This window comes from Bombus vancouverensis, chromosome 6 (assembly GCF_051014615.1).
Source record: "Bombus vancouverensis nearcticus chromosome 6, iyBomVanc1_principal, whole genome shotgun sequence".
In the NCBI taxonomy this organism is placed as follows: Eukaryota; Metazoa; Arthropoda; class Insecta; order Hymenoptera; family Apidae; genus Bombus; species Bombus vancouverensis.
Genome location: NC_134916.1, coordinates 7,846,708 through 7,873,134, shown reverse-complemented (window position 1 = coordinate 7,873,134; position 26,427 = coordinate 7,846,708). Strand labels below are relative to the sequence as shown.

At 30.0% G+C, this 26,427-nt stretch overlaps 1 protein-coding gene and 1 long non-coding RNA gene across 10 annotated transcripts in view; one reads left to right on the top strand and one right to left on the bottom strand.

The window, feature by feature from the left end:
• Window positions 1-26,427, top strand: part of LOC117158091 (uncharacterized) — a 37,399-nt gene that overhangs the window by 5,621 nt on the left and 5,351 nt on the right. Inside the window, exons 3-15 of one of the 9 annotated variants that reach the window (XM_076619195.1) lie at window positions 885-1,190; window positions 3,157-3,345; window positions 3,516-4,023; window positions 4,240-4,470; window positions 4,689-4,991; window positions 5,259-5,393; window positions 5,600-6,357; window positions 6,989-7,163; window positions 9,458-9,790; window positions 13,565-13,601; window positions 15,427-15,569; window positions 24,499-24,933; window positions 25,879-26,352. In XM_076619195.1, the coding sequence (XP_076475310.1) occupies window positions 885-1,190; window positions 3,157-3,345; window positions 3,516-4,023; window positions 4,240-4,470; window positions 4,689-4,991; window positions 5,259-5,393; window positions 5,600-6,357; window positions 6,989-7,163; window positions 9,458-9,790; window positions 13,565-13,601; window positions 15,427-15,569; window positions 24,499-24,933; window positions 25,879-26,352 (4,027 nt within the window). Of the gene's footprint in view, window positions 1-884; window positions 1,191-3,156; window positions 3,346-3,515; window positions 4,024-4,239; window positions 4,471-4,688; window positions 4,992-5,258; window positions 5,394-5,599; window positions 6,358-6,973; window positions 7,164-9,457; window positions 9,791-13,564; window positions 13,602-15,426; window positions 15,570-21,414; window positions 23,521-24,498; window positions 24,934-25,878; window positions 26,353-26,427 lie in introns of those variants that run through there. The other 8 variants (XM_076619197.1, XM_076619194.1, XM_076619196.1 and 5 more) reach the window with 8 other exon arrangements.
• LOC117158097 (uncharacterized) lies at window positions 739-2,051 on the bottom strand. The gene is made up of 2 exons (XR_013058613.1): window positions 1,920-2,051; window positions 739-1,120 (listed from the first exon to the last, which is right to left on the bottom strand). It is a non-coding gene; the product is annotated as an uncharacterized LOC117158097 (long non-coding RNA).

The following is a 26,427-nucleotide window of genomic DNA, read 5'->3' as shown; positions in this document are numbered from 1 at the left end:
AAATATTGTACATTTATAATCTATATTTTAAATACATCAGTAACAGTATTTGTGTAATTTTAGGTACTACACTGAATACCATTTATATAAATCTTTAAAATATTTGTGGAAAATATAGCTTTTAAAAATCCTTATACCTTTTACATCACAAAAACAATAAAGATTGGGATAATTCACAGCTATTTCATAGAAAAATAACTTCATCTTATAACATTAAAAATATCAATGAGGAGAAAGTGATATTGAAAAATAGAAATAAAATAAATATAATAAAAATAAAATAATTAACAATCATTATATTACATATGATATTTCTGGTACTACTGTAAAAATGTGAATATATAAAAAATCCAGATAACTGTTTTTAATCATAAGTAGAACTTAAATAACTTATGTAGTTCTGTATATATATAAAAAAAAGAATCTCTTTGTTATAGAATATTAATTTAAATAATAAATTAACTAATTTTCTGGATGATGAATTAAAGCATGAATTTAAATCTTGGTAATCTTTCACAATATTGTATTAAAAGATGTAATTTAGTTTGTACTGGTTAAAATGATTTTAAACAAGTTTGTAAGCTAGAAATATGTTTTATTTATTCATCAAGATGCAATGAGACTGTAGACTAAGAAACATATATAAAAACGCATTTAGTGTATGAAAGATGGAATAAATAGTAAATAAATAATATTAAAAAATGTATAAAATGAATAAAAAATTTCATATTTACTGAATTTAATAAGCTGTTATTTATTGGATTTTTACTGAAGTATATAATCATAATGATAAATACATATAATAAATAAAATTGATTTTAATACTTTCTAAGATCTTTAAATTAAACATAGATTATAATCATAATTACTTTTTTCTTTCCTAGGACAACGAACATGGTGTCCGGTTTTACAGGTGACAGTCAACTATCTGTTGGTGTTAGCAGTGGTACAAGCAATGTTGGTGGTCCTCTTGGAACATTTAATTCGCTTGGTGCACTTAATACTAAACCGCTTTCTTCAAGCTCCTCGTCTGCCTCTGGACATAGTGAAGATGCACAACAATATGGTAGCCTTCCAGGTAGTGATCAGCAGAGTCACTCACAACAGGATGATAGTGGGCCTGAGGAAAGCCCTGTATACATTTTAACTTCTGCTAAGGGTGATCGCAGTTACAAATTAAGGGATTCCAGGTAAGTTACTTTAATTATATTGAAATATCTCTTCTGTATTTGGGAAATATATATATTTAATGAGCCAAATTAATAAATATCAGAATTATAGTACATTTTCCATAAATAGATTGTAATCTCTAATCTCTAATAAACTATAATCATTAATTATGTATATAAAAAAAGATAATACAATTCATAATATGCGTTTAAAAATATATGTTTAAAGTAAAAAATTTATAAACATACTGAATAATTTTTTAAATGTAATAATAAATACTAATGATAATACTTTCAACAAAGGAAAACTCAATATATTACGCTTTCTAAACTTTTTCAGGTAATTAAAATTTTAATTTCAAAATGTTATATTAATTATATTAATCTCAAAAAATTCAGATTGTGATATTAAATTTCCAAACAGTGTTTTATATTTAATATTGATATTTTTTAACATTGTGTATTTCATCATAAACAAATTACATTTTCACAAAACAAGAGGAATGAATAATTTACTACTACTTTTTTATTTATAATAGATAGATTTATTAATAATAGATTTATTTTAGTCTCATAGCCTATTACAGGAAGATTGTTATTGGGTTCTTATTTCTAATTTCTTACACTATATTATATTCTTATATTGATCTCTTAGTTATTATGTTTTTTAAATTCTGTTATCTTTAAATTCAATATTTGTAAAATACCTAAACGATTAAAGAATCAAATATTTATAAAAATTTTACCCACATTTTGAAACAATCGATAAACTTGTCAATGACACAATCGAAGTTTAGTCGATAAACATTACACAGCAATTGATGTTAGGTTAGATTGTATCACTTTTTGTTCTTAATCTTAATTTGTGGTGATTAATGAAAAATGTATATCATATAAAACTGTTTATTATTATATTAACAACAAACTTGTATATAAACTAATTTTTTTTATTAACAAAGTGTAAGTACTAACTATATAATAAATGATATAGCATAATAAAGTTTCCTACACTCTTTGTTTACATTATTTTACAGATACTATCAGTACTCATTTCGTAATGATTTTAATTAAGATAATCAGTTCAAAGTGTCTTTAACAATACCATTTATTACGATGGAAAGTTATTTAATATAAATTTATTAAATAATATCGACGAAAACAATGTATTTTCATCTAGTAATTGTAATGCCTCATTCTTATTGAAATTTGTTAAGTTGTAAAGCATTAAATATATTTCAGATGATCGTATTATTACAAAAATTTTTAAAAGAATACTATTAATATTTTGTATTATGTTTCACTTTTTTCCAAAAAAATTTATGAATAAATTTAACATAATTAATGATGTAGATTAATAAGTTATTTATGATTGCAATAAGAAAATATTGATCTCCTTTCATAACTTTATTTTTAATATAATTATACATATGTACAAAGACAATACAGTTATAATATAAATATAAATAAATATGAAAATTATATTAGATTTTTCTTATACTATAAACATATTTCTACAGATTTTCATAAATATTTAATATCTAAATAATTTATAATAAAATAAATATTGAATACATATTTTGTGTTCCCATTTATCTTTTATTATTTTCTACTGTTGATTTTACATCAACATTAGTATAATATTTCATAGAATATAGTAGCATTTAATATTTGTATTTATGAAATAAATAATATGTCAGCATATGTTTCAAAAATTTTATGTTTATTCTATTTAATTATTTAATTCCTTATGTATTCCTTTTACATTTTACTTCAATGGTGTTTAAACTTGATTTAACATGTAATAAATAACCATATAAACAAGTGGATTAGATATAATAAATAAATTTAAGGTATCATTTCTACAAATTTATTGGTTTATATTTTTGTATATAAATTTCTAACTTACTATATAACAATTTAATTTATAAAAAATAGTTTTTACAAATAGTATTTTAAACGTTAATTTAAATAATTATTATCTTTTTAGAATTATAGAAATTGCTGGTGGACGAGAAGTTTTTTCTCAGAGTCGAGGTAAAGTAGCAGCTAGAAAATCACGCTTTCTTGCGGCATCAAATTCATTAAATAATGAAGACATTCAAACAGATAACAAGCTATCAGTTAAAAGAAATAATAAATCACCAAACACTCAAACTATATGGGAATTAAGAAGCCGGTAATTTGAAAAGTATTATCTACTTCTAATATACAAAATATATGATAGAATTGAACAAGAAAAATTTCATTTATTCATACGACTATCATATTTAATAAATTAGTTGCGTATTATTTTCCTGATGAAGGATTGTATATAATAATACAAATTATATATGACTGAATTTTTAGATGCGGTGATACAAGAAAGCAGCGTTCTAATAGAGAAGTCACAGAAACTGTATTTTCTTCAGAAATACATTCGGTGCGACATAATCCAACAAAATCTATTGACTATGATTCCCCTAAGAGCAATCACAGCAATCGTATTATTAACTATGACTCAATTTTGAATAGCAATAATGTAGAATATGGTATATCAAAAAATACTGCGGATCTTGATTATGGATTGTCAAAAAGCTGCATAGATTATCAATCAAATCATACTACGCCAGCAAGAAGCATGGCTATCGTTAGTGATGGTGAAGTAGTTGTCTTTGATGACATTGATGATAATTGGCAAAATTTGCGACTAGACTTAACTTCTAACAATACCAATCAAGTTACACCAACTAATTTAAGCCTTGAAACTGAGGAATCTCAAAGAGGTCGCATTCCCCCAGAACCATTAAGTTCTAGCATTGGAAGTACACCGAGCCCAACAACGGCATATCATCGTAATACTTCAGAATTTTTTAAGGTGCATATTTTTATTTGCTTGTTTTATCTATTAATTATATTTGTATTTACACAATTAAATAAATGATCAGATTTCATTACATCTTCCTTTGTAGGATGAATATAATAAAATTATTTAAAACATTTAATATAGTAAAGCAATTGAGAAGTAAAATGTTTTTTATGCATTATTATCCAAAATAAAGTTTTAAATACTATATAGAACATATATTTTTAGGTTATTACTCCAGCTAGTGATTGTGAAGTAGACTCACCATCTTCAGAACGTAATCACAAAGTAACAAGAGTAATTGGTGAATTACCAATAGCACAATATTCTGAAAGTCCACGACGTTATGGAGTACGTGATACTCAACTTCCATGCCTTTTGTCATCACCATCTGTATACATGACACCAAGGCCTGGTTTTCCACAGAGAGTATTACCGACAACGCCAAGTCATAATGAGGTATGTTTCAAATGAATAGCTATATTTTCCTGTGTTATTATACAAAATGTATAGTGTAACTTAAACACCTTAACAATTTTTAAAGTCTTTTATAAGTTTATATATATGTATAATTATCTTTAAATTTAATAAAATTCAAATTTGAGAAGGAAGAGGGAAGGCTACATTATTGTATCAAGAAAATAGAAATTACAGAATATTTTCATGTTTCTTTTTAGAAGGAGGATACTTCTGCAGAAATCATCGTAGAAAAGGCTGTGGTAGAAACAAATATAAATTATTCTGATGATCAAGCTGTAAATGCCTCTCCTCCATCTCCTAAAATTGAAGATGAAGAAGAAGACTCTTTAAAACCATCAACTATACCCACAGATAATATAAGCAATCTGGTATCGTCTGGTGGTAGTACATTTGATTATTTATATGAATTCTCAGAAACTCGAAAAGTACTTGAGGAATTCTTTAAATGTCCACCACCAACAAAAGAAAAGGAAAACAGTACTGAGTCTTTCCCATTTCAGGTATCAACATTTTGTTTATTTTATATGTATTATAATCGACGGAAGTAAAATTTACATAAACACACATTTAATATTATAAACATTTTAAGCTTATTCATGCCTTAGTTAAAGCTTTTAATTCTTTTAATGTAACTTTATCTTATAATGTTAGCACATGATTTATATTAAAAAGCATTTTCTGGCTTTTGTTGCTTGTACTAAAATTGATTTTTCTATGATGGTAACTATGTTTTAAACTACCGCTTATAATCATACTCTTTTCTCAAGGATTTGGATTATGAACTGCGGAGACAAGGAGGAAGTGCTTATGTTGGTCAACGATTAGCTAGTGGTCCACCAACAACAGAGGAAGTTCTAGTTCATGAATCTCCCAAGAAACAAAGAGCAGATTTTCCACAAAATGTAAGAATATTCATACAAACAAATTTCTAAATGTGTATATATAGTAATTTTTATTTATATATAAGCCATTAATCAAATTTGAAGTTAATCATCAAAAATCGATCTACAATAAAAAAAAAGATAAAGTCCAAAATATATTACATAGCATCGTTTTACTTAAAATGAAGTTATATTTACTTGAATTTTAGTGTTTCGTCTCTTTTCAGGCCGGTGAACATGAAAATAATTTCTTAGACCTCTCAGTAGGTACTGGAAGTAGTGAGGATCTCGGAGAAACAGAGGTTGGACTGCAAGTTGGGCACTCTCGCAATTTTACATTGAGTCCTGAAACAACTGATTGCGACAGTAATTGTGGAGATCTCGATAGTGAAGTTTCATTAATGATGATGGATAATGAATTAATACCAGCTAGTGGTCTTCTTGGATCAGTTGGTGATTTAGGAAATAATTCAGATTCATTGAGAATATATGCTAGCATGCCAGTTCTTGAAGATGGCTTATCTAGTGGACACGCCAGTGATACTGATAATAATAATCCAACTGTGATGTTGATGAAGCGACAAATTAATGAAATTGAAAAAGAAATTATTCAACGTAGTCGTATTAATGATAGTACTCATCCAGCTACCACGGAGAATGATTCAGTTGGGAAAGATCTCTCTGGCTTAAATGTCGGCAAAGATATTTTGCATTCCTTAAAAACTTCATCGCCTGATCTATTTGTTCCTAAGAAAGAAAATTCATATGATACAAATGAGCTTCAGCTTGATGGTTTGGATCCTCTTGGCACACCACCACCACCAGCACCTCAGGCTAGACAAAGTGTTAATCTAGAAATAGGTGGTGAAGTTGAAGCTGCTATTAAAGACATTAGAATGGCTTTGCAAAGGACTAAGACTTTACCTGTAAAATCTTCTACAGAAGAATCAGCTGAACCTAATGTCAGTCCTATTTGGATACCAAGGTATTTCACTTTCCTTTTTTTAAAGTTTGTATTCTTTTATTAGTTTTGCAAATATTTGTATATTTTTAATACGAATTAAGGCAACAGCAATTATATTCGAATTTTAATTTATAAGTTCTATATTAGTATTTTTGCTATTTCTCTTGTTCTTTCAAAATTTTAAATAAAATCTTTCAGTATCATATTCCATTCTTTTAAAATTTGCATTAAAATGCCCGATATGAGCAATAAAAATTACAAACATGAATTATGTGTACTGTTAAACATCTTTATATTTACATAAATAATTTATAACGTAAGATTTTATCTATTCTACAATAGTATTTATTGTTACTATCATACACATCAATCCACAGAGTATTCTTTATTGACAGTAATACATATATTTATTTTAGTTATTATAAACATCATTATTATAAATTTTTAATCTGAATATTTTCTTATATAAATATTTGTACTGTTTAAACGGCATAGTCTCAATAATCTATTGTAAAATAAAAATATTAAGAATACAAAATATTATAAAAAAGAAACTATTTTGCATAATAAATTAATCATTCATATTTGTATTTGAGATGTAATTACTGTTCTTTAAGAACATCTAACTAAAATGTAGTCTATCGGATGGCAGGCGGAGAATTTGCGTGGAAAATAATAGCGAAGAGTCGGAAGTTCGTCGTACGGGTGAAGAAGCAGATGTTGAAATCGAGGAGGGTCCAGATGAAGAAGAGGCAGATACTGACCTCGAAACTGATCGTTTACTTGGACAGCAAAGAACAGACGACCAGGGTTTTTACGACGACAAGGTAAGATATATAATAATAAAATAATATTATTCAATAAGGTCTTTTTAAATCACAATCTTATGAATTGACGAAATAATCTTCGCGCAAATTAGTAAAATTAAAACACACCTCTAAAGATAACAGTATACGTATATGTACTATACATATAAACTGAAATCGTCATGTATTTTGTTGCAGGCGAAATGTATAATATTAAAAAATAATATCTAATCAAAGATACCGAATACATATAGTACAGTTTTCTTTCTAGTACAAACTTTAACTTTTCTCCACTTTTTTATTATTACAGTTATCTTCTTATATTATCATGTTAACTTCCCAAATCTTGTATTTAAAAAATTACTGTTGATTTTTATTATTCTAAATATTTATTAAAAAAAACATTTACAGCAATTTAGAATATAGTCCTTACAAATGTTGAACCAGGTTCTGTCAAAGATTTTTAATAATTTTAACCTTTAATAATGAAAATTAAAAACTTACCGATATTTATTATTTATTCAGTAAAGTATTTTTTATTATTGCCATTTATAATTTGGATTATACAATTAACAAAATACTTTGTATTAAAAATATTACTTTTCATATATAACCACGCAAATATATGTATGTACAAATTATTATTATCGATACTCTATGTTAGAAGGTATCTGTTGATTCAGTATTTTATTAGTAAGTAATTATATACAGGGTGTTTGAAACTTATTTGTCACGAGCGTCACAACGTTATTCAACACCTCTGTGAATCGTCAAAGATCTGCAAAAAAAGTAGTCGCAAAATTGACCATGACCTTGTTGATATTAAAGGTCAAAATTTTGTTTGTTGCATCGTATTTTACTCATCGTGAGGACAAAAAGTATCCAAGGAATCGTAAATCGTAACTCAATAGTTCCCTTGGGGGAAAAAATGTTAAAGTTCCATTAATTTTCAAATTCAGTTTATTTGTAATTTGCTTATATTGTGCAGTCAGATGCAGGAAAAGTAGCATCTATTGTCATACGTAGGTACTCCAGATCCACTATTATAAATTCCATATCTCCCTTTTTTTTCTCTCTCGCAGTCGCGGACTCGCATTTCTACATTCCAAATCAATTTTTCTCCTAGATGACGCCCTGACTTTAGATTATGAGAAAATTGATGAACCGGTTGACTAGTGTGAGATGGAGTAGCATCATCGTTCGATTCAACAATTTTTTTATCGTCAAGGTCAGTGCGTGATCTTGGGGAGAAATTTGGTCGGAATGTAGAAATGCGACTTCAGGAATAATAACGAGAAAGAAAAAAAAGGAGATATCGAATTTATAATAATGGATCTGGGATATCCATATGTGACAATAGATGCTACTTTTCCTGCATTTGACTGCCAATTGTGCATAAGCATATTGCAAAGCGAGTTTTAAAATTAATGGAACTTCAACATATCTTTTTTTTTCTTCAAAAGAACTATCGTGTTGCGAACCACGATTCCTTGGAGACCTTTCGTCTTCACGATGAGTAGAATATGATGCAACAAAGAGATTTGATCTTTAACGTCAAGGCCAAGGTCACATCGAGGATTCAGGGTGTAGAAAAATGCTGTGATCATGACAAATCAGTTTCGAATATCCTATATATATCAAGAACAAAACTCTTTTATTCGTTAAAGATTAATAATTTTCATATTATACAACTTGTTTGATGATATGATAACATATAATTGTTCAATGGTCTTAATCCTTTATTTAGTAATACAAAAAATATTTTAAAAATATTCTGCAATATCTAAGAGAAGTTCAGTAAAGTTCATTAATTATAAAATAATGTTATTTAACGATAAATAAATTTAATAACAATAAAATATCATTTAACTGAATAAGATACTAAGATAAATATCATAGTTTACAAATGTTATTACTAAATATTAGTTTTTAATAAGGAAAAGGAAATATGGGTTTTACAAAGGAATTATAAAAACTCTTACAAGTAAAATCGAAATAGTTTCGTGTTTATATCTTATTTATATTTTATAACTATTTACGATTAGAAAAAATTGTTGAGATAAAATTAACCGTTATTTTTATACAGAAAATATTTTAATTTATTTCACATCTTTTCTATCTTTATCGCCCCCTTCTCGTGTATTCTGCGAAGAAAGATATTATAATGCATAAAGATTAGTTTATTCAGAATACGTTAAACTAAGTAAAGGATTAAAGTAAATAAAAAATATGCCTTAGGTAGTGCATGATCTGTGTAGGGGTATTATCTTAAGGGTAAACAGACTAACATAATAAATATAATTGGTGTTACATAGGGGTGGAGGAAGCCTAAGACTAGGACAATGTTACCACCGATGAGTGGAAAAGTGCCAACTCCTAAGCAAACTCCCCCGAAAAGCCTGAGTGTCGTTCCGGTAGAAAGCCCGCTAGCACCTTCGGAACCCTTAGCTTCGACCTCAGCCTGTGTATCCACTTCCGCTTCTGCCTCTATTTCACCTCCTCCAGTAGTTTCCGTTATTCAAGCTCCGCCTTCCGATTGTGATGTTACTACTCCCTCACAACCTACGACAAGTCCACAGAAGACTCCAGCCAAAAATTCTCCCTCGTCCCCTCAGAGTCTCAAGGAATCCAGCAACAAGGTGAAAAAGGTGCCCCTTCAATTAAATTTCATCAACCTATCTTCTTTTATTATGGCTGCTACTAATCATACTGCTACTACTCTCTTTTCTATTCATTTATTATTACCATTAGTGCAATTAACATATTCAGTTAAATAACAACAAACAACAAATACCAATTGATATACTTACTACAATCTTCTTGTTATTCGTTATTTGTTTAAAAAAAATAATCTCTCATTATTTAAGAATTAAATGATTATCAAATAGTTATTAATTAAATTATTAATTAATTAAATAAATAAAAATTAAAGATACTTTTCTATGTTACAATTGTATATCACATTTTGATATTCATAAAATAACTAATAATTTCTCGTGAATGTTTTTCAAAAGGATTTGTTTTTTATTTTATTAATTTCGAAAATAAGTGTTCGATAAAATTATAATCCTTTTGGGTTTTTTATATCTATATTTATACCTTATATTTGAATCCTCAAAAATTTCGAGTTTTAGAGTAACTGATTGCATTTATTTGTAATCTTAGTACAATCCTCCTAATCAATAACGTCATTTGCTATTTCTTCCACTATATACATAGAGACCATTATATGGGGGGTTCAGAAATCAATCAGTGCAAGTCCAACTTCCCCGAAAATGAATTACATAGTCCAAAAACTATTTTATTATTAAAATATTCCAATTGATAAAGTAGCTACATTTATATGTGGATGTCGGAGACGAAAGAACACCGGAGCCTCTGGAATTTTGGATAATCCCGCAACATTGTAATCTAGAGTCTACGATAGCTGTAATTAAACAATTGTAGTTATTCAATCCGATTGTAATTGTTCGAGATTAGTGATAGTGAGCTTTGGCTCGAGGTGACAGTCTGTCGCCGAACGTAGCCGCGGTTACGGGATGAACGCTGTGTCTAACAAAGGCATGGAGCAATTCTATAGCTCCCCTTAAAAAGGAAATAATTGTAACACTCGACAGTAAACATTCCAACGATCTCTGTCCCGTAGCTCGCCACGCGCAGACCCTATTCTTCGAGTAAGATGATTGCCAGATGTCGATGCGTCTCCGCAGTACATGTTCAGCTAGCCCGAGGGCCCGTTATAAATCTTAAGATTTAGCTAACTAAAGTCCTTCAAACGGACGAACAGTCTTTGTCCCAACTACGGGAAAATAGGGGAGACCTATTTTTCAACGAGGGGCGCCTCCCACTAGCAACTTTCCCTCGAGGGCGGCTAGCATCTTTTTCTAACCACCGATATGGAGATTGACCAATTAGCAGCAACGCCAATTTCCCTTACTTTCTGAACAAAGGCCTTTCTCGACGAATCCGATGATCTCGTGTCCTTAGACACACCCCATATAGTTTTCCTCTGTGGCATCATCGGGACGGGAAAGTCATTCTCTCTCGCGATCTCATCGACGAAAAGAGTAACCCCTTACGACCAGTGAATATTACGCGTCCGACTTAGATTTTGTGAGCACGTTCATCGATCATCCCGTCGACCGCGGATTCGTTATTGAACCTAAGATCATTGTCATTAGTTTCTCGAGTATCTAATTACCACAGTTACTTGTCCGGTTCTATGATAATCGTATTTGCACTAGTCGATGTCTTCTCTATTGCATAACGACACGTGTAATCCAAACGAAGATTCGTTTCACGCCTCTAACCCTAATTCTAATGTAAACCCGACATAGATATAGAATAGATTTCGGTACTTATATCGACCAGTGAGTTAGTGGTCAAAATTATTCAGCGGACGATCAATGTAAGTCACTTTAAAGTCGCGTTAAGTTTACACTTTGTTGTTTGTTATTTAGAGAATAATTTCAACGTGAGAGAATAAAATGAAAATTCCCCTTTTTTGTTATCAGAAAATTATCTTTCCTCTGATAGTGGGTCTGAAGATAATTATTTAGGAATGCTGTCCTAGATTTCGATGATTTTTTAAAATATTGTAGAAATTTTAAACAACTTTTCCCTTTGCATGTTACCGCCGGACTCTTTTAGTATTTGCAGAAAGCTGTCGCTATCACTACAGAGAGGTCTACCTATGCGCGTATACCTGTGACATAGTTTACATCCATCCACCATTAATCTCTTTATCTTTGTACCATACTTCACGAATCGAAATAATTATTCACAACTGCATACGCGAAGCTGCAGGAAATGTGTCCGAAAATTTGTTCCGGCGGGATAATATCAATAAAATATAAAGCTTAGTATGAATTATAATTATGTTATTATTACCCAAATTATATTAGTCATAACGCGGCGACCAAGTTTTAAAGACTAACTCGAACCTAACGCTGACCATTAAGGGTAATCATTTTTAATATGCTGTTGTGCACGAAGCTGTAATACGAAAGATCCGTGGAATACTTAAGCTCGTCCAACCTTCGTTTATATATACTACATATAAAGAAAAGATAAGATTTAGGACCTTCGTTAGCTTTTTAAATCCGATGCACAATTATATTCACTGTAACGATACCGACAGTTTCTGCGAATATCTCGGAAACTAAGATCGAGTGGCGGTTACGTGTATAGAAAAAAATTGCTTAGAATCATGCCCTTAACGACATATTAAAAAGTTATGGAAATTCAATGTGGCGGCAGCTTTCTAAATAATTAGCAAAATTTGTTGTAAAGAAAGTTGTAAAGAAGGAATTGTATTCGATGTCCAGAGTATCGACTCACGAAAGAAATGAAAAAGAAACACATGTTTGATCTGATACGTTGTACTCCGCTGCATTATTATAGGTTTTATCGAATCTTGCCTACAGTAAATGGGAAAAACACTAGCATTCATATCAAAGGTAAATCAAATGAACTTTGATGCCAGTGGCTTTGAAAGTGATAATCCGAACAAATATTTGACATATCACAATTCTTTGATTTAATCTGATTTCTATTAAAAAAACATAGCGTTTTCTTTTCTTTCTCTTACGGTTAAGCTTATTCGTATGCCATCATAATAAAAATCGCTTTTTGTATCTTTATTAGTATTATCACTTTTTTAATATTTATATTTACAACCATATAAATTGTAAAAACTTTCTTTATTTCGGTTTCAATGCTAATGGACTTGTTCTGATTTGCTTCTGAACCCCTCGTATATAATTTCCATCTTTTCTTCCTTTTCGGTGATTAAATATGAATTGTATAATATACTAATCTAAGGAGATACATATCAATGCAATTTACAAACTATGCAAACACGAAGTAGTGATAGATAGTTACATAGTACGTCACAAGTGCATGCATATTAACAAATTCAAAACAGTTTTCGTTATTTTCGTAATGCAAATAAAGTAGAGCCAAATGGTAACGGTAATCTTTAAGTACGGTTTTATTAAAAAAAAGTAATCGCCTTATCTTTTATTTTTCAGTCTTTTATTCTTCTTTTTCAGATCGCATTTTGAAAAATATTACAATATTAAAACAATATCGCGATATTAAGGTAGCTAGATAAATACAAAAACAATGAAATAAAAAGCATATACATCCATACAGTTTAATTTAATTATTAATTTTATAAAAAGAGACTCATGGTTCGGGTTAAGGTCTTTTGAAACTTGTTTAACTATACATTAGCTGCAATAAATATTTCTTTAAAACTTATTTATCGAGACAGTTAGATTTGAAAAACTATTGCATGAATGAAGCTTTGATAAGTGGTACAAAATATAATTTGCAAAAGCACGTATCCATAATATTGTATGATGAATTTTCGCTTGTTTTAGTAGTGAAGTAATTGCAAATATTTTTATGTTTAATAGGAAAAAGAAGAGAAGAAGAAAAGCAGAAATAAAGAAGGTAATGAAAACTATTTCTATACTTTTTGCGAATACATACAAAGTACATGTTACTTCATTATTTAGTATTGCTTTTGGTAATAATTTTGTAATATTTGTAATAAGTGAAATAACAATAATTTTTATTACTCACTGAGGAATGTTATTTAATATCATGTGATATATTTTTCTGGTTGTAAATAGTATAGAAATATAGTGATAAATCAGAAAAAGATCGCTTATCACAAGTATTTTAGAAAATTAAAATATAACGTTGCTATGTTAGAAAACTTCATGATAAGCTAAAGGTATATGAAATTAATTGTTTTTATCTTATTTGATACTGTATGATATCGATTAAGAAAGCAAAAACGCTTAATTAATGCTTATTTAATCTTCTGCAATAAGATTAATGTTTATGTGGCGCTATAGATAATGTTACTTCTATGATCTTACTCTATAGTCGATTCAAAACAAACTCTAAAAAATATTCCTAACTCTATCATTTTGATTATTTTAACTATTCATTTTCAAATTATGTACATACTAATAAATGTATAAAATGTGTCTTTCATTTGCTGCATTCCTGTTGGATATACTCGGTAGGTAGTTTAAAGTAAAATTTATCATTTTTTCAAATTTGGAACTTGTAATATAATCAGTTAACTGTTGAAAGTTATTTGATTTTACATTGATGATTGAAGACTGTAAGAATTATGTTTACAATTTTGCTATTTCTATAAATTTGGAAGGAATAAGAATAAGATTACTAATAATACTAAATAAGATTACTAATGGATAACTTAAGTAACAACATTGTTTTCAATTTTACGTGACAGTTTTGCTGTAGCAAGCAAATTATCTAGCTGATTTATAAATATTAACATCACTGCATGTTTGGAAGGCATGAATTTGTATCTCTTTAAACCCTTTGATAAGATGACGACAGATAGCTTGATAATATCCGATCGGCTGATAACTGTTTGATCTAATTCCTTTTCTGAGAATATTTATGGAAGTTGATCAGTACAGTACGAAATGTACTTCTGTGATGTACTTATAATCTATTTAGATGTTAGATTTGTTAGAAAAAGCTAAAAATTAAGAATGTCCATTTCAGTGGAATCATTTTATCTATTCATTATATAACTGAATTGTATACGAATATTAGTTATACAAAATTAGAAACTTTGGATCAAGCTTAGATCTATTGAAACTAGTGAAGAACTATTACAAGAAATCAACTATGGAGTATAAGAAATATGAAGAATAAGAAGTGCAAAGGAAGGAAATTATATTGTTTTAATTAAATATAATTGATAATTATAATTTAAATATTTATGTGATACCAATAAATATTCATATATGAAACATATATATTCAAGCAGGTTCCAATTTTCCATGCCTGACATTAGTCGTTGAATTTAAAGAGATAATAAATTAAATAAATCAACCAGAGAACGTATTCATTATTAGAATATGTTAAAGAACCATGAAGAACATTAAAATTGTACTATACTTGCTTGCTATACCAAAACTTTCAACGCATACAGAACCGTTTTGATACTTAATTGCGAAACAAGAAAGAATTGGTAATTTTGTAAGGAGTCTAAAAAAGATCAGAAAATGACATCAAGCGAACAGTTGGTTAATAAGAGATATGGATATAACGTTAACAGACAATTTAAAAAATGATGAAACCTCGATGGGAAGCGTTCCTGTTCCAATACGCGCGTCTTCAATTAGACTTGTTCAGTCATCGTTCGATTATTCTTTGTTGTTCGGCAATTTGAAGAAGGAGAGATCGCGTGAGAAGTCTAAATGGTACGTTTCTTTGAACATTTCAGCTCTTCTCAACGATTCTTCAGTTTTGATCGAAGGAGTATTGTTCCGAGCCAGATATCTCGGATCTACTCAGCTCGTCTGCGAAGGAGAACCTACCAAGTCGACTCGTATGTGTCAGGCAGAGGAAGCTGTGTCTAGGATAAAGGTACGCTTATCATTTTCTTATTATATGTTTGCATTTTACGCATATGCTCTTTACCTTACGACTTACTTCTTTCGTTTCCCTCCTTCAAAATTATATTTTTACTTCTTTGATATCATAGGATCTGGCAATTATTCCACGTTAAATTAATATGATCTGCGGAAACAGTAATTTACCAAGCGATTTTTTACGATTTATTTAATACGAAAACTACATTGTGCATTCAATTACAGCATCCTTATTAACATTCCTTTCAAAAATAAGAAATTAAGAGATAATTCAAATATATGGCAGAAGATACGGTAGGATATAGAATGTGTAACTTGCATAAGAAAGAGCAAAGAACATGACATGTATTTTTGTATTTAGGATGTCAGAAAAATTCTACACGCAATTTACTTCAAAATTACAAACGATGAAAGAGTAAAATTAGAAAACGCAATTAATTTGATGTGGAATTTTCTTATATATTTTATTTCGATGAAACCTATCGCTGAGCCCTATTCTATACGGTTATCTGATCGTAACCATATGTATTTATAATTAGCAACATATTTAAATATGTTAGGATATCTAACGTCAAGTTAAACGTTACATACACTCATTTACGCTCTATGTGGGCAGTAGAGATCACGTATAATTCTCATAACTCTCGCATTTATCGCGCGTTACTTATAATATTATTATAAACGATTGCAACACTGCGAAGTAAGGGTAGATTGTCCACTATTAGACATATTTGTATCGTTTGCACAATTCATTCGGTAAATGCATGGCAGATCTTTAGTTCCTTCGAAACTTCATAATTCATAGGTAAAGACCTGCTGCTATCGTAAGCATTCCTTTTTTTTTTTTTTGTTCATTTCTTGTTTTGTCAATACGGATATGTTTGTATATACGAACAGTGGTTTATGTTGTGGAAAGATTACAAGAAGGGAAGAATAACTCCTACTTATAGAAGATTTGTGTTTGATAAACGTGAAATTTCTCGATCGTGAAAACAAAATGATTCGTACTTTAATAGAATATTAATGTGCATAATTAATTATCGAGTTTCGATCATTCATTGTATAAGACACGCATTCGATTTTTACTCTTTTAATATCAACATAGCTCTCGATAAATAATATAAAAAGTAAGTTCTTAAGATATTAATTGTATCTAACTTTCACTTCGAGGTTTAATGCGTGCATATATGTATAAAATAATTATAAGATCAATGGCAGGAACATTCAAACATAATAGTACATCGAGTGAATTTACTTAAATATCTGATTCCCTGCTTAATTAATATCAATTTCACGATTGTACGAGGGATCATTTTGATATTTGATATTTGTATTATTTAATCTTGAAACTTTCCATTTATCAAACACTCTATAAAGAATATATTGCATTGAATTCAATAGGGTCTTTAGATCTTATCTTTAGATAGTCTTATCTTTAGATAGGATTAAAATTTGATAATTTGAATAATCAAATGTCTCTTATTTGTTCTTCACGGTATTTTTTATTTATACCTGTAGATAGTTATTACATATACATACATAATATATGTTCGTTTATACCTATTGCGTTATCTGTGCAATATATGCAAGCTGTTAAATATTACGGTGATTTATATGAGATGTATGAAGAAAACTATTGTTTAAAATGATTTATGTTGAATACTTATAGAAGTGTAATATCTTTTCGGTAGCTCTATAAGATGTATGTATATGCGATTTATGTGTATAACAGTAATATAATGCACTGACGCGTCCTTGCATGTACAATAAAATGCAATATAGAATGTCATAAAAGATATGTATTATAAAAATTTATATGTATTTTATTAAATTTTAGCTGATAAATAGCCTAGTATAAAAAAAGTATGTTCAAAGAAAATAAATTAAAGTTTTTGCTAAGATACTTCAGTTAAACCTGAGAGTTTTTCCCACAAGTTAGGAATATCGCGAAAACGAAGGATTATATTCGAAGTTAACCTTTCCTCAGAATTTCAACGCAATTCTTGTTTTATTGATTTCTAATCCTATATTATGTAAATGTAATTTCTGGTAATATAACATTAAGAAATCATTGACTAATGTACACCAAACGAATAATTTCTGAATCAGCAACACGTTGATTGCCAACATTTTACTTAATTGAATTATCGGATACGACTGTTTAAAATGAACAACGATCGAATTAAATCTAATAAAATAGAAATAATAATTTCGAACAACCTTATATATTAAACGAAACTTTGAATTTAAAATATTAAAAAGATTACCTTGTTTAAATTCTGATAAAAAAAAGAACACGTGATTCGATATGCTGGGAATTTAAAAATATTTAACATGAAATGAAACATCGCTAATAAGAATCAACATTTTAATATAGAATGTTAATAATTTAGAAGTAGCAGCAAGATGAATTATCAATTGATTAAAGGAATTGATCGTGTTGTGGATTCTAAATACTCCATTTAAATACGATATATTTTTTGTATTTTATTATAATACCAGGCAGATACGTTGTTTTTAAGAAAGCAAAGGTACGGTAATTTTGAATTTTCTCTATGTATTTTTCATAAACTCATGTTTCACTCGGTATAAGAAAATACTTACATTATTAGCATTTGACTGTGCTTTTTCTACACACATGCTTTGATCACGTCTCTTCTGATGAATTAGTGTTTTGTTCCATCTTTACACCGAATTATTTTATACAGTATCATATACCTTTGTAATTCAATCGATTAGTATTCGAATAATTTTCCAATTACAATATTCTAGAAAAGTTACATAAAATGATAAAACTTTAAAAAAGATAAAAGACCTAGTTTCTCGATAAATTTCTATACAAAATATTACTAATTGAGTATAAGAGAACAATGTTACGCATCGTATGTTATTTAGATGTTATATTAGCTAATATATAAATTTTACATAAAATATTTAATGAGCAGTTTCGAATAAAACAGATTGATGCTATCTCAAAAAATGCGAATATCGATGTAAATATATAAATTAAAGTAAAATATAATTAATATCTTGAATTAAACTTTTGGTCGAGATTCTTAAAAAACTTTAAACTTAAGAGAGATAATTGATATTTAAAAGAGGAAAGTAATTTAAATTTACACGATAATTATAATAGCATGGTTTACACCGCGTTGTAAGATGATATTTCTATCTATGTATAAAAATATAATGTCTTTTAATTGCATAATTTATACAGGATAATCTGCTGCAGTATAAAAGTATAAAGTATGAAAATTTTTGCCTGTTCGTTTGGAAAGTCATTTGGAATAACAAATAATTTGTATTTCTCAAAGCTGAGTTGTAATATTAAACTTAAGACTTTCCAATAACAACAGTAAAATTTCGAATTGCAAGAAAACTTTAAACCGTAACTACATAAGTACATATCGGGATCTATGTTCATATTTATAATGCTTTACATGCAGAATGATCACCCAAACAATCTGTTCGGAATTTTTATATTTTTCAAAAATTAGTCTTAACGTGTAACATACTATGCTATAATAGTGATAACACGATTGCTCAGTACCGTTTGTATAAAAGTATTATGTTAAATATTCTACTGATAAATAAATTAGCAAAAATACTACAGTGTATTGAGATGACATTTAATTATCAAATTAGACATTATAAAATGATTTTCCCATTATTAGACAACTTCTATGTGAACTATTGCTTCTTATTTATATAATTTTGAAAATTCTTCCCATTTTTATATACATAATTACACAATATTGTTTAATCATTCTGTAAATGAATTTTTTTTAGGAAATATTCGAATACTAAGACATAGTTTGATTGTACACAAGACTAATTTGGGGATTGATCTGCATTAAAATTGATCACTACGTAAAAAAGTACGAATGTTCTCTAATAGTCACCCCTTCCTCATGTTACTACCACCACCACCACCTACCTATCGTTCACTTTTTTTATGTGATTTTGATGTTTCTCTGTGTTTATCTGTCTCGGATAGGAGCTGGATAAAATACCAAATACAAGCATACATCTATAAATACAAACAATTAAAAACGTTGCTTTTGTTAATTATGCCATGTATATACCAGTGATAAATTAATAATACAATAAGATTTAAAAATAAGATTATGGCCTTTGCAAACCAAAGCACAATGAAAAGCAATCGTTGTGTGATCACATTGGTAAAAATTAACTTACTATGCATGTATTTACATGCTTGGAAAATTCGGACAATGTATTTTAAATATATTGGTATTATTCATGAAAAAGAGGCATATTTATTCGGCTCCTTTACGATTACTTTCTTGTGTATACATAGTTGTCTGCCCTACTTTGCTTCGTAGATTGTACGCAACACTATGTCTCTTTCTGCACGATCGTGTATTATAAAAATTTCGTGTAACATAAATCACAGTATAGAAGGAAAAAAAAATGTATAAAGTACATTTATATTGATGGACTTGTGTGCTTCACATTAGCATATGAACTGATACGTTAATTCCGAAATAAGAATGTCACACTTTAATTTCAATTTGCCTTTGAATATAATAAAAATATAATAGAAAGTAAAAATCAACCTTGATAAAACGAAGCTAATATTTTATTATATTTCACTGTAACACGTACATATGTAAGGTAATTTTAGATACTTTTTGAGGAAAGAAAGAATATTGCACGTATCACACTCTAACTTCGAAAGTCACACAACTCGAAGACGCAAGAAACTAAGTAACGCGCTCTGAACATAATAACACGTTATTCTGATAATCAACTTATCAACAAGAAGAAGCGTACTCGTAAGATGGATTTTCCAAGTAACGTCACTTCTATTAAGAACGCGATATATGTATTTCATTATATCTGCGTTATTTTCGAATCTGAAACGGACGATATAAATATTAGAAACACACGGCGTCTTAAGATAAATGTGTCGTTAAAAGATGAACTTGCTTCAAGACTTAGTTTTAAAATATTATTAATAGTTATGAACTGTTAATATTTCTATAATTCTTGCAAACAATTTACTTGAAATTGATATTTATAAAGTGCCATATAATCAAAGAATTTGTAAATAATTTGATTTCAAGATATATCATCATAATATATCAGGAAATGATTCGTAACTCATATACGATTTTACGCTTAGAAACTCGATGAAAATGAATATTATTAAATTTGTTAAATGTTCAAATGTTTCTTAAGAATCCTAAAAATGTATAGATCTGTACAGATCTGCACGATGTCCTAGATTTGAACAACGATAGAACATTCTCTGTGTGAGATGACGAGTGCCAACATCTCGAAGCATGATACAGTACCAGCTTCTATCGTATACAATTCAGTGGTTCTGTACAGTTTGTTGGCTTATACTTCAAACGCTTCACACGAATTTCGATCTGATCTGTGTGTGATTTCCATCATACCGATACTTGAAAGTTAATATTTAGCAAACGTCAAGTTATTCCGTAACACACTTGCTCCAACCAAAACACGAAATAGAACAAATATAATACCGATCGTGTATTAATGTGTTTATGTACGTATTCGGTAAAAGGAAAATGACAAGCCGATTAAGATCAAACGTAATGAATTTTCTTTGCCCCGAATCGAGTTTAGCTCTGTATTTGCCGTGGTGAAGAATGTACACGATAGAGGAGAGAGTAGAACGACAGTAAATTCGAGAAATGTAAATGCATTGTAGAGGAAAAGCAAAAAAAAAAAAGAAAAAAATAAAAGTGGGAAATGAAAAGACGAAAAAATTGTCCGCGTTTGCTCGTGGTGTCGGTGGTGCGTGGTAATGTGACTAGCAAGAGCATTTGTTTTGTTTATCGTTACGGAAGGAGGGGCCAATGGCTACGGGTATGCAGGCTACGCTGTTAAACTATGGGGGGCAGCAAGGGTTTGGTCGGTGCAGCGTTGCATCGCAAGGAAGCTTCGAGGAAGATGAATGCGACTCGAGTGAAGAACTCATAGGGAACGCATCTGGTGGGGGCCAGTCCGAGTCGCAGACTGTGGGGCTCCAACCAAAACTGGCCCCGATCAGTGGCTCTATGGAGCCCACCACCGTTTTCAGGCTTCACTTTCTCGGATCGGTTGAAGTTGAAGAGGAAGGGAGACGTAAGCGCCTTAACAACCACATAGTGCGGGAGGCTGTGACTAAGATCAAGGTCCGCCCTCCAACCCTTAGATGTATCATTATATTCTATTCTATAATCGTTGTTATGTTCGACTCTCCTACCTGCAACAGATTGCTTTTTTTATTTCTCGTTTCTCTTTACATTACACCTTCGCTTTCTTTCACTGACAACGAGTACTTTACGTACATGTTACTTACCTTGGTTCTTGAATCCTTCAAATTGAATTATTCGCCCGATACTCTAATAAATATATCTTCGTTTTAAAGAAAGAATTTTAGCGCTTTAAATAGCAAATTAGGTATCGAAGAGTGAAAACTCTTAGATAGCTCGTAGTAATACACAGCAAATGCTTTGTAGTGGATGCTACAGTTAACAAGATAAAGTAATAAATAGAAGATGCAAAAAATAATTTACTTAATAAAGGACATTATTCCACAGAAAGATATACCACGTAAATCTGTCAGGTGTACGCAAGCTTTTCACATTTCTGAAAATCGTCTTTTTTCTCCTCAATTGTAACAAAAACGTGTGACGATACCGTTTAGGATATGTACAAGAATGGCAACATCTCGCAATATCGATAATGTTAGACATCTTTTGTCAAACATTGATTATTTTCAAAAGTGATGAAACTATTGCTTGATCAATTTACAGTGTTTTCTAAGAGACGCTTCCTTCCGTAAAAAGAAATGAAAAACAATGTTTATCGCGAGGAACCAACCGCACGAAAGAACGTGAAAGGAAGAATAATTAAGTCTTGCGCGTATAACTCGCCTGTATAGGACCAGTAATTGGTGCAGGAATCCGTATATTGTCCTGGTTAATAAGCCAAGTCCGATGCTGATGCAGGTTTCAACGTATGGAGCGTGGCATACTAGCGAGTGTTCAGATTAAGCAGAATGTTTTATTCCATTAAAATGTAGCTTCCAATTTCTGGGCCCGGTGTATCGCTCACACCGGTTCCCGGGCCCCTTTCGATCGCAGCCGGGACGGTCATCGTGGAGGTTTTAGTCGGAGTTGGAGTCCGACACTACCACGCCGCTTTTCCCCAGAAGCGACCTGGTGTCCGTGCGGATTTCCTCCACGTTAATAAAAAAAAAAAAAAAGCTTCCAATTTCTAATAATTTTACTTATTTACCTATTATATACGTATTCTCTTAAAGAGCCACTTTTCACTTATCAAATTTACGTTACAATTGAAGTAAAATTCAGTGATTATTACCGTCTCGCAACACTGACTGAAACATGTTATCAAGTAACAGTTTCTTATAAGTTGAAAATCAAGTGAAGATCAGAGCTTAAAGCAGAAACGAAGAAGAAAGTAAACTTTTATACGTATTAATAAGATAGAAGGATAAGATAATTATAATATTTCAAAGATAATGTAAGAGAAAAATATTTTTCTTCGATAGATTAATAATTGCTTAATTGTTTTAAATGAAAATTATCTAGATTTACTCGTTGTCAATGAAAATGGGTGTAACTAGACATGATTATTTAAACGAATTGTACTTTGAATGTATAATGTTTTTCACAATTATACGTGACACACATATTTGATTAGGTTTTCTTATTAAACTCTCAGGTTTACGGAAGTTTCGAATTTCAAGTTTATTAGTATAGAAAAAATACATATGGACGTGAATTCTATTTCACCAAACTTACTAACAATCGCATTTTCAATATTGTGCATCATTCCTTGCAATAAATTTAAACATGATATATAGTAAACTTACAGCATCTTTTCTTACTGTTCTTTACTGTATAATATTGTTGATCTCAATTAATTAATTAATTGCTTCCTTTATTTTATTCTACATGCTGCTTCTTCGTGATAGGCATTGGTACGTATTTTTTACAATACCATTTTAATTGAATATCTTTTTCATGTGTAACAAAGATATAAGATGAAAGAAAATATGTAGGTAGTTGAAAGTAGGAACTTCCATTTAGTACTTTTACTCTACACGATTTTTAATAAATTCGACGACAATATTATTGATGACAATACTTTTATGATAAGCTTTAAATTATTTGGTTTGCTAATAAATTGATATTGAGATAAAAACGACAAGATAACTAGTGTTTAATCTCACAATTTTTCCTTTTTTAAGTAAATATTTTTGAAAATATTCATAAAAAATTCATTGACAATATTTGTGATGCAAAATACATATTGAAAAATATACATAATACTCGAAAGCACGTTAATAAATTTATTTTACTAATAATACTTGCAATTTTATAGAATAGAAGACATCTTTAGACCAACAAATCCAGAACTACAGCGCACTTTTTAATTTCATTTATAATTACTTTTGATAACTGCCTTTGTGAAAATCTTTTTCAAACAGTCGGCAAATGTGTTGGTTTAAAAACAGATATTATCAGTAGTTACATACATATATTCCCTTTAAATAAAAATTAAAGATTAATCTCTCTGTTTGTAAAGAAGATCGATAGTGTAGGTAGCTATTGATAGTGTAGGTAGTAGAGTAATATAAAAAGTAAGAATTACAATCGTCGAATTCCCTCATTTTCAGATCCATTTTGCTACATCTACCCTAGTAATTAGTTGAACAATCGTATAATACTTTCATACTATTCTTGTTTGAATTTCTTCGTTTCAATTTCAAAGGGTTACTACATAAATACTTGTCGTTGATTCAGCTTAGAAATTCGTAATTGTTGTCATTGAATCTATTTTACGTCGACGTAAAATAGACTTTCAGTGCTTTAATTTTCTATGCCATTCAAATATAAAGAAATAAAAATTTGTACGTACAGGCACCGGATGGCGAAACTCAACCAAGCACAGAAGTTGATTTGTTCATCTCGACGGAAAAGATCATGGTTTTGAATACGGATCTAAAAGAAATCATGATGGATCACGCGTTAAGAACAATATCTTATATAGCAGATATTGGTGATGTAGTGGTGCTAATGGCACGAAGACGATTCGTACCACACGAAATGGAAGAGGCGCCGAAAATCAACAGAACTCCAAAGATGATTTGTCACGTGTTTGAAAGCGAAGAAGCCCGATTTATTGCACAAAGCATCGGACAAGCATTTCAAGTAGCTTACATGGAATTCCTTAAAGCAAATGGAATAGAAGATCATAGTTTCGTAAAAGAAATGGATTATCAGGAAGTACTCAATTCTCAAGAAATATTCGGTGACGAACTACAGATGTTTGCCAAAAAGGAAATGCAAAAAGAGGTAATTCGTTAATTTCTATACTGTATATAATCTAGTAGTATATTCTGTCTAATAAACTATGAAAAATCACCCTGACGCGAGCGTAATTTCTGATCTGTTAATGTCGTCCAATATCATAAAGGAAATACAGCAACGAACTGTATGAACAATACTACGAATAATATTTGCTCCTTTTATAAAAAAAATGTTTTCTCTCACGCGAGATAGTTTCCTGATTGTACCTATTCGGAAAGAAGAGTTAAAATGTAGCCAGTTTTGAGTATCGGAACATTTCAGAGCATCTCTCAAGTAACAAAAAATGTTATTAGCATTTATGGCAAATGTGATAGGGAAGTTGAAAAAAATAAGTGTATAGATGAGAAATGGCAATGGTCAAACTTGTTTATCCGTTACAGTTAATCCTGGTCAGCAGAATTTCTGAAGAATTATTGTATCAATATGGATGAATAATTATTCTGTAGCTGGATCAGAATTTAAAGAAAATGAAGGCTAAGTGTAGGACGTGGGCAACTTTTGCCGTTGCCACTTTTTTATCTTTGCATTAATTCTTTGTCAACTTTATTGACGAAGTTTATTCACTCAAGAAGTATTTAAAGTCTTCAAATTTAAATCGAACTATTCATTGGCATTTAAAGAAAATGCGAATGATATCGAAACTAAATGTTTCTAAACAGCAAAATAATAAGTGACACGAACTTATTAATTGACCTAATATATATAATGACGAACAAAAGTATTAGCAGAGATAAGTTTTCTTATGAAACCCTGCGTGGGTCCTCCGTCCAATTTATGCATGAAAAATAATTTTCAAATTGAAATCAACGTTTAGATAGATTATACTTATCACTTCATAAAAGACTATTCGTTAAAGAGGCTAAGTAAAATAGTAATCACTTATGATTTTTTGATTGAAATTAACAAATTTGTATCATTGAACATTTACAGGTTGTGGTACCAAAGGCGAAAGGCGAAATTTTGGGTGTAGTAATTGTTGAATCTGGATGGGGTTCTATGCTACCGACAGTTGTAATTGCAAATTTGGCACCAGCCGGAGCGGCTGCTCGTTGCGGACAATTAAATATTGGTGATCAGATAATAGCCATCAATGGTGTTTCATTAGTTGGCTTGCCTCTCTCCACTTGTCAGACTTATATCAAGAATTCAAAAAATCAGACAGTCGTCAAGCTAACTGTCGTCCCGTGCGCGCCAGTAGTCGAGGTCAAAATCAAAAGACCTGACACAAAGTATCAGTTAGGATTTAGTGTACAGAATGGAGTAATATGTAGTCTACTAAGAGGCGGTATCGCTGAAAGAGGAGGTGTTCGAGTGGGTCATAGGATTATCGAAATTAACAATCAAAGCGTCGTCGCCGTGCCCCACGAGAAGATCGTCAATCTTCTTGCCACATCCGTTGGCGAAGTATGTACCACCTTTCTCTTTTTTAATTTACTCCTATCCTCAAAGACATTCACTTTCATAACTTGCGAGTTATTG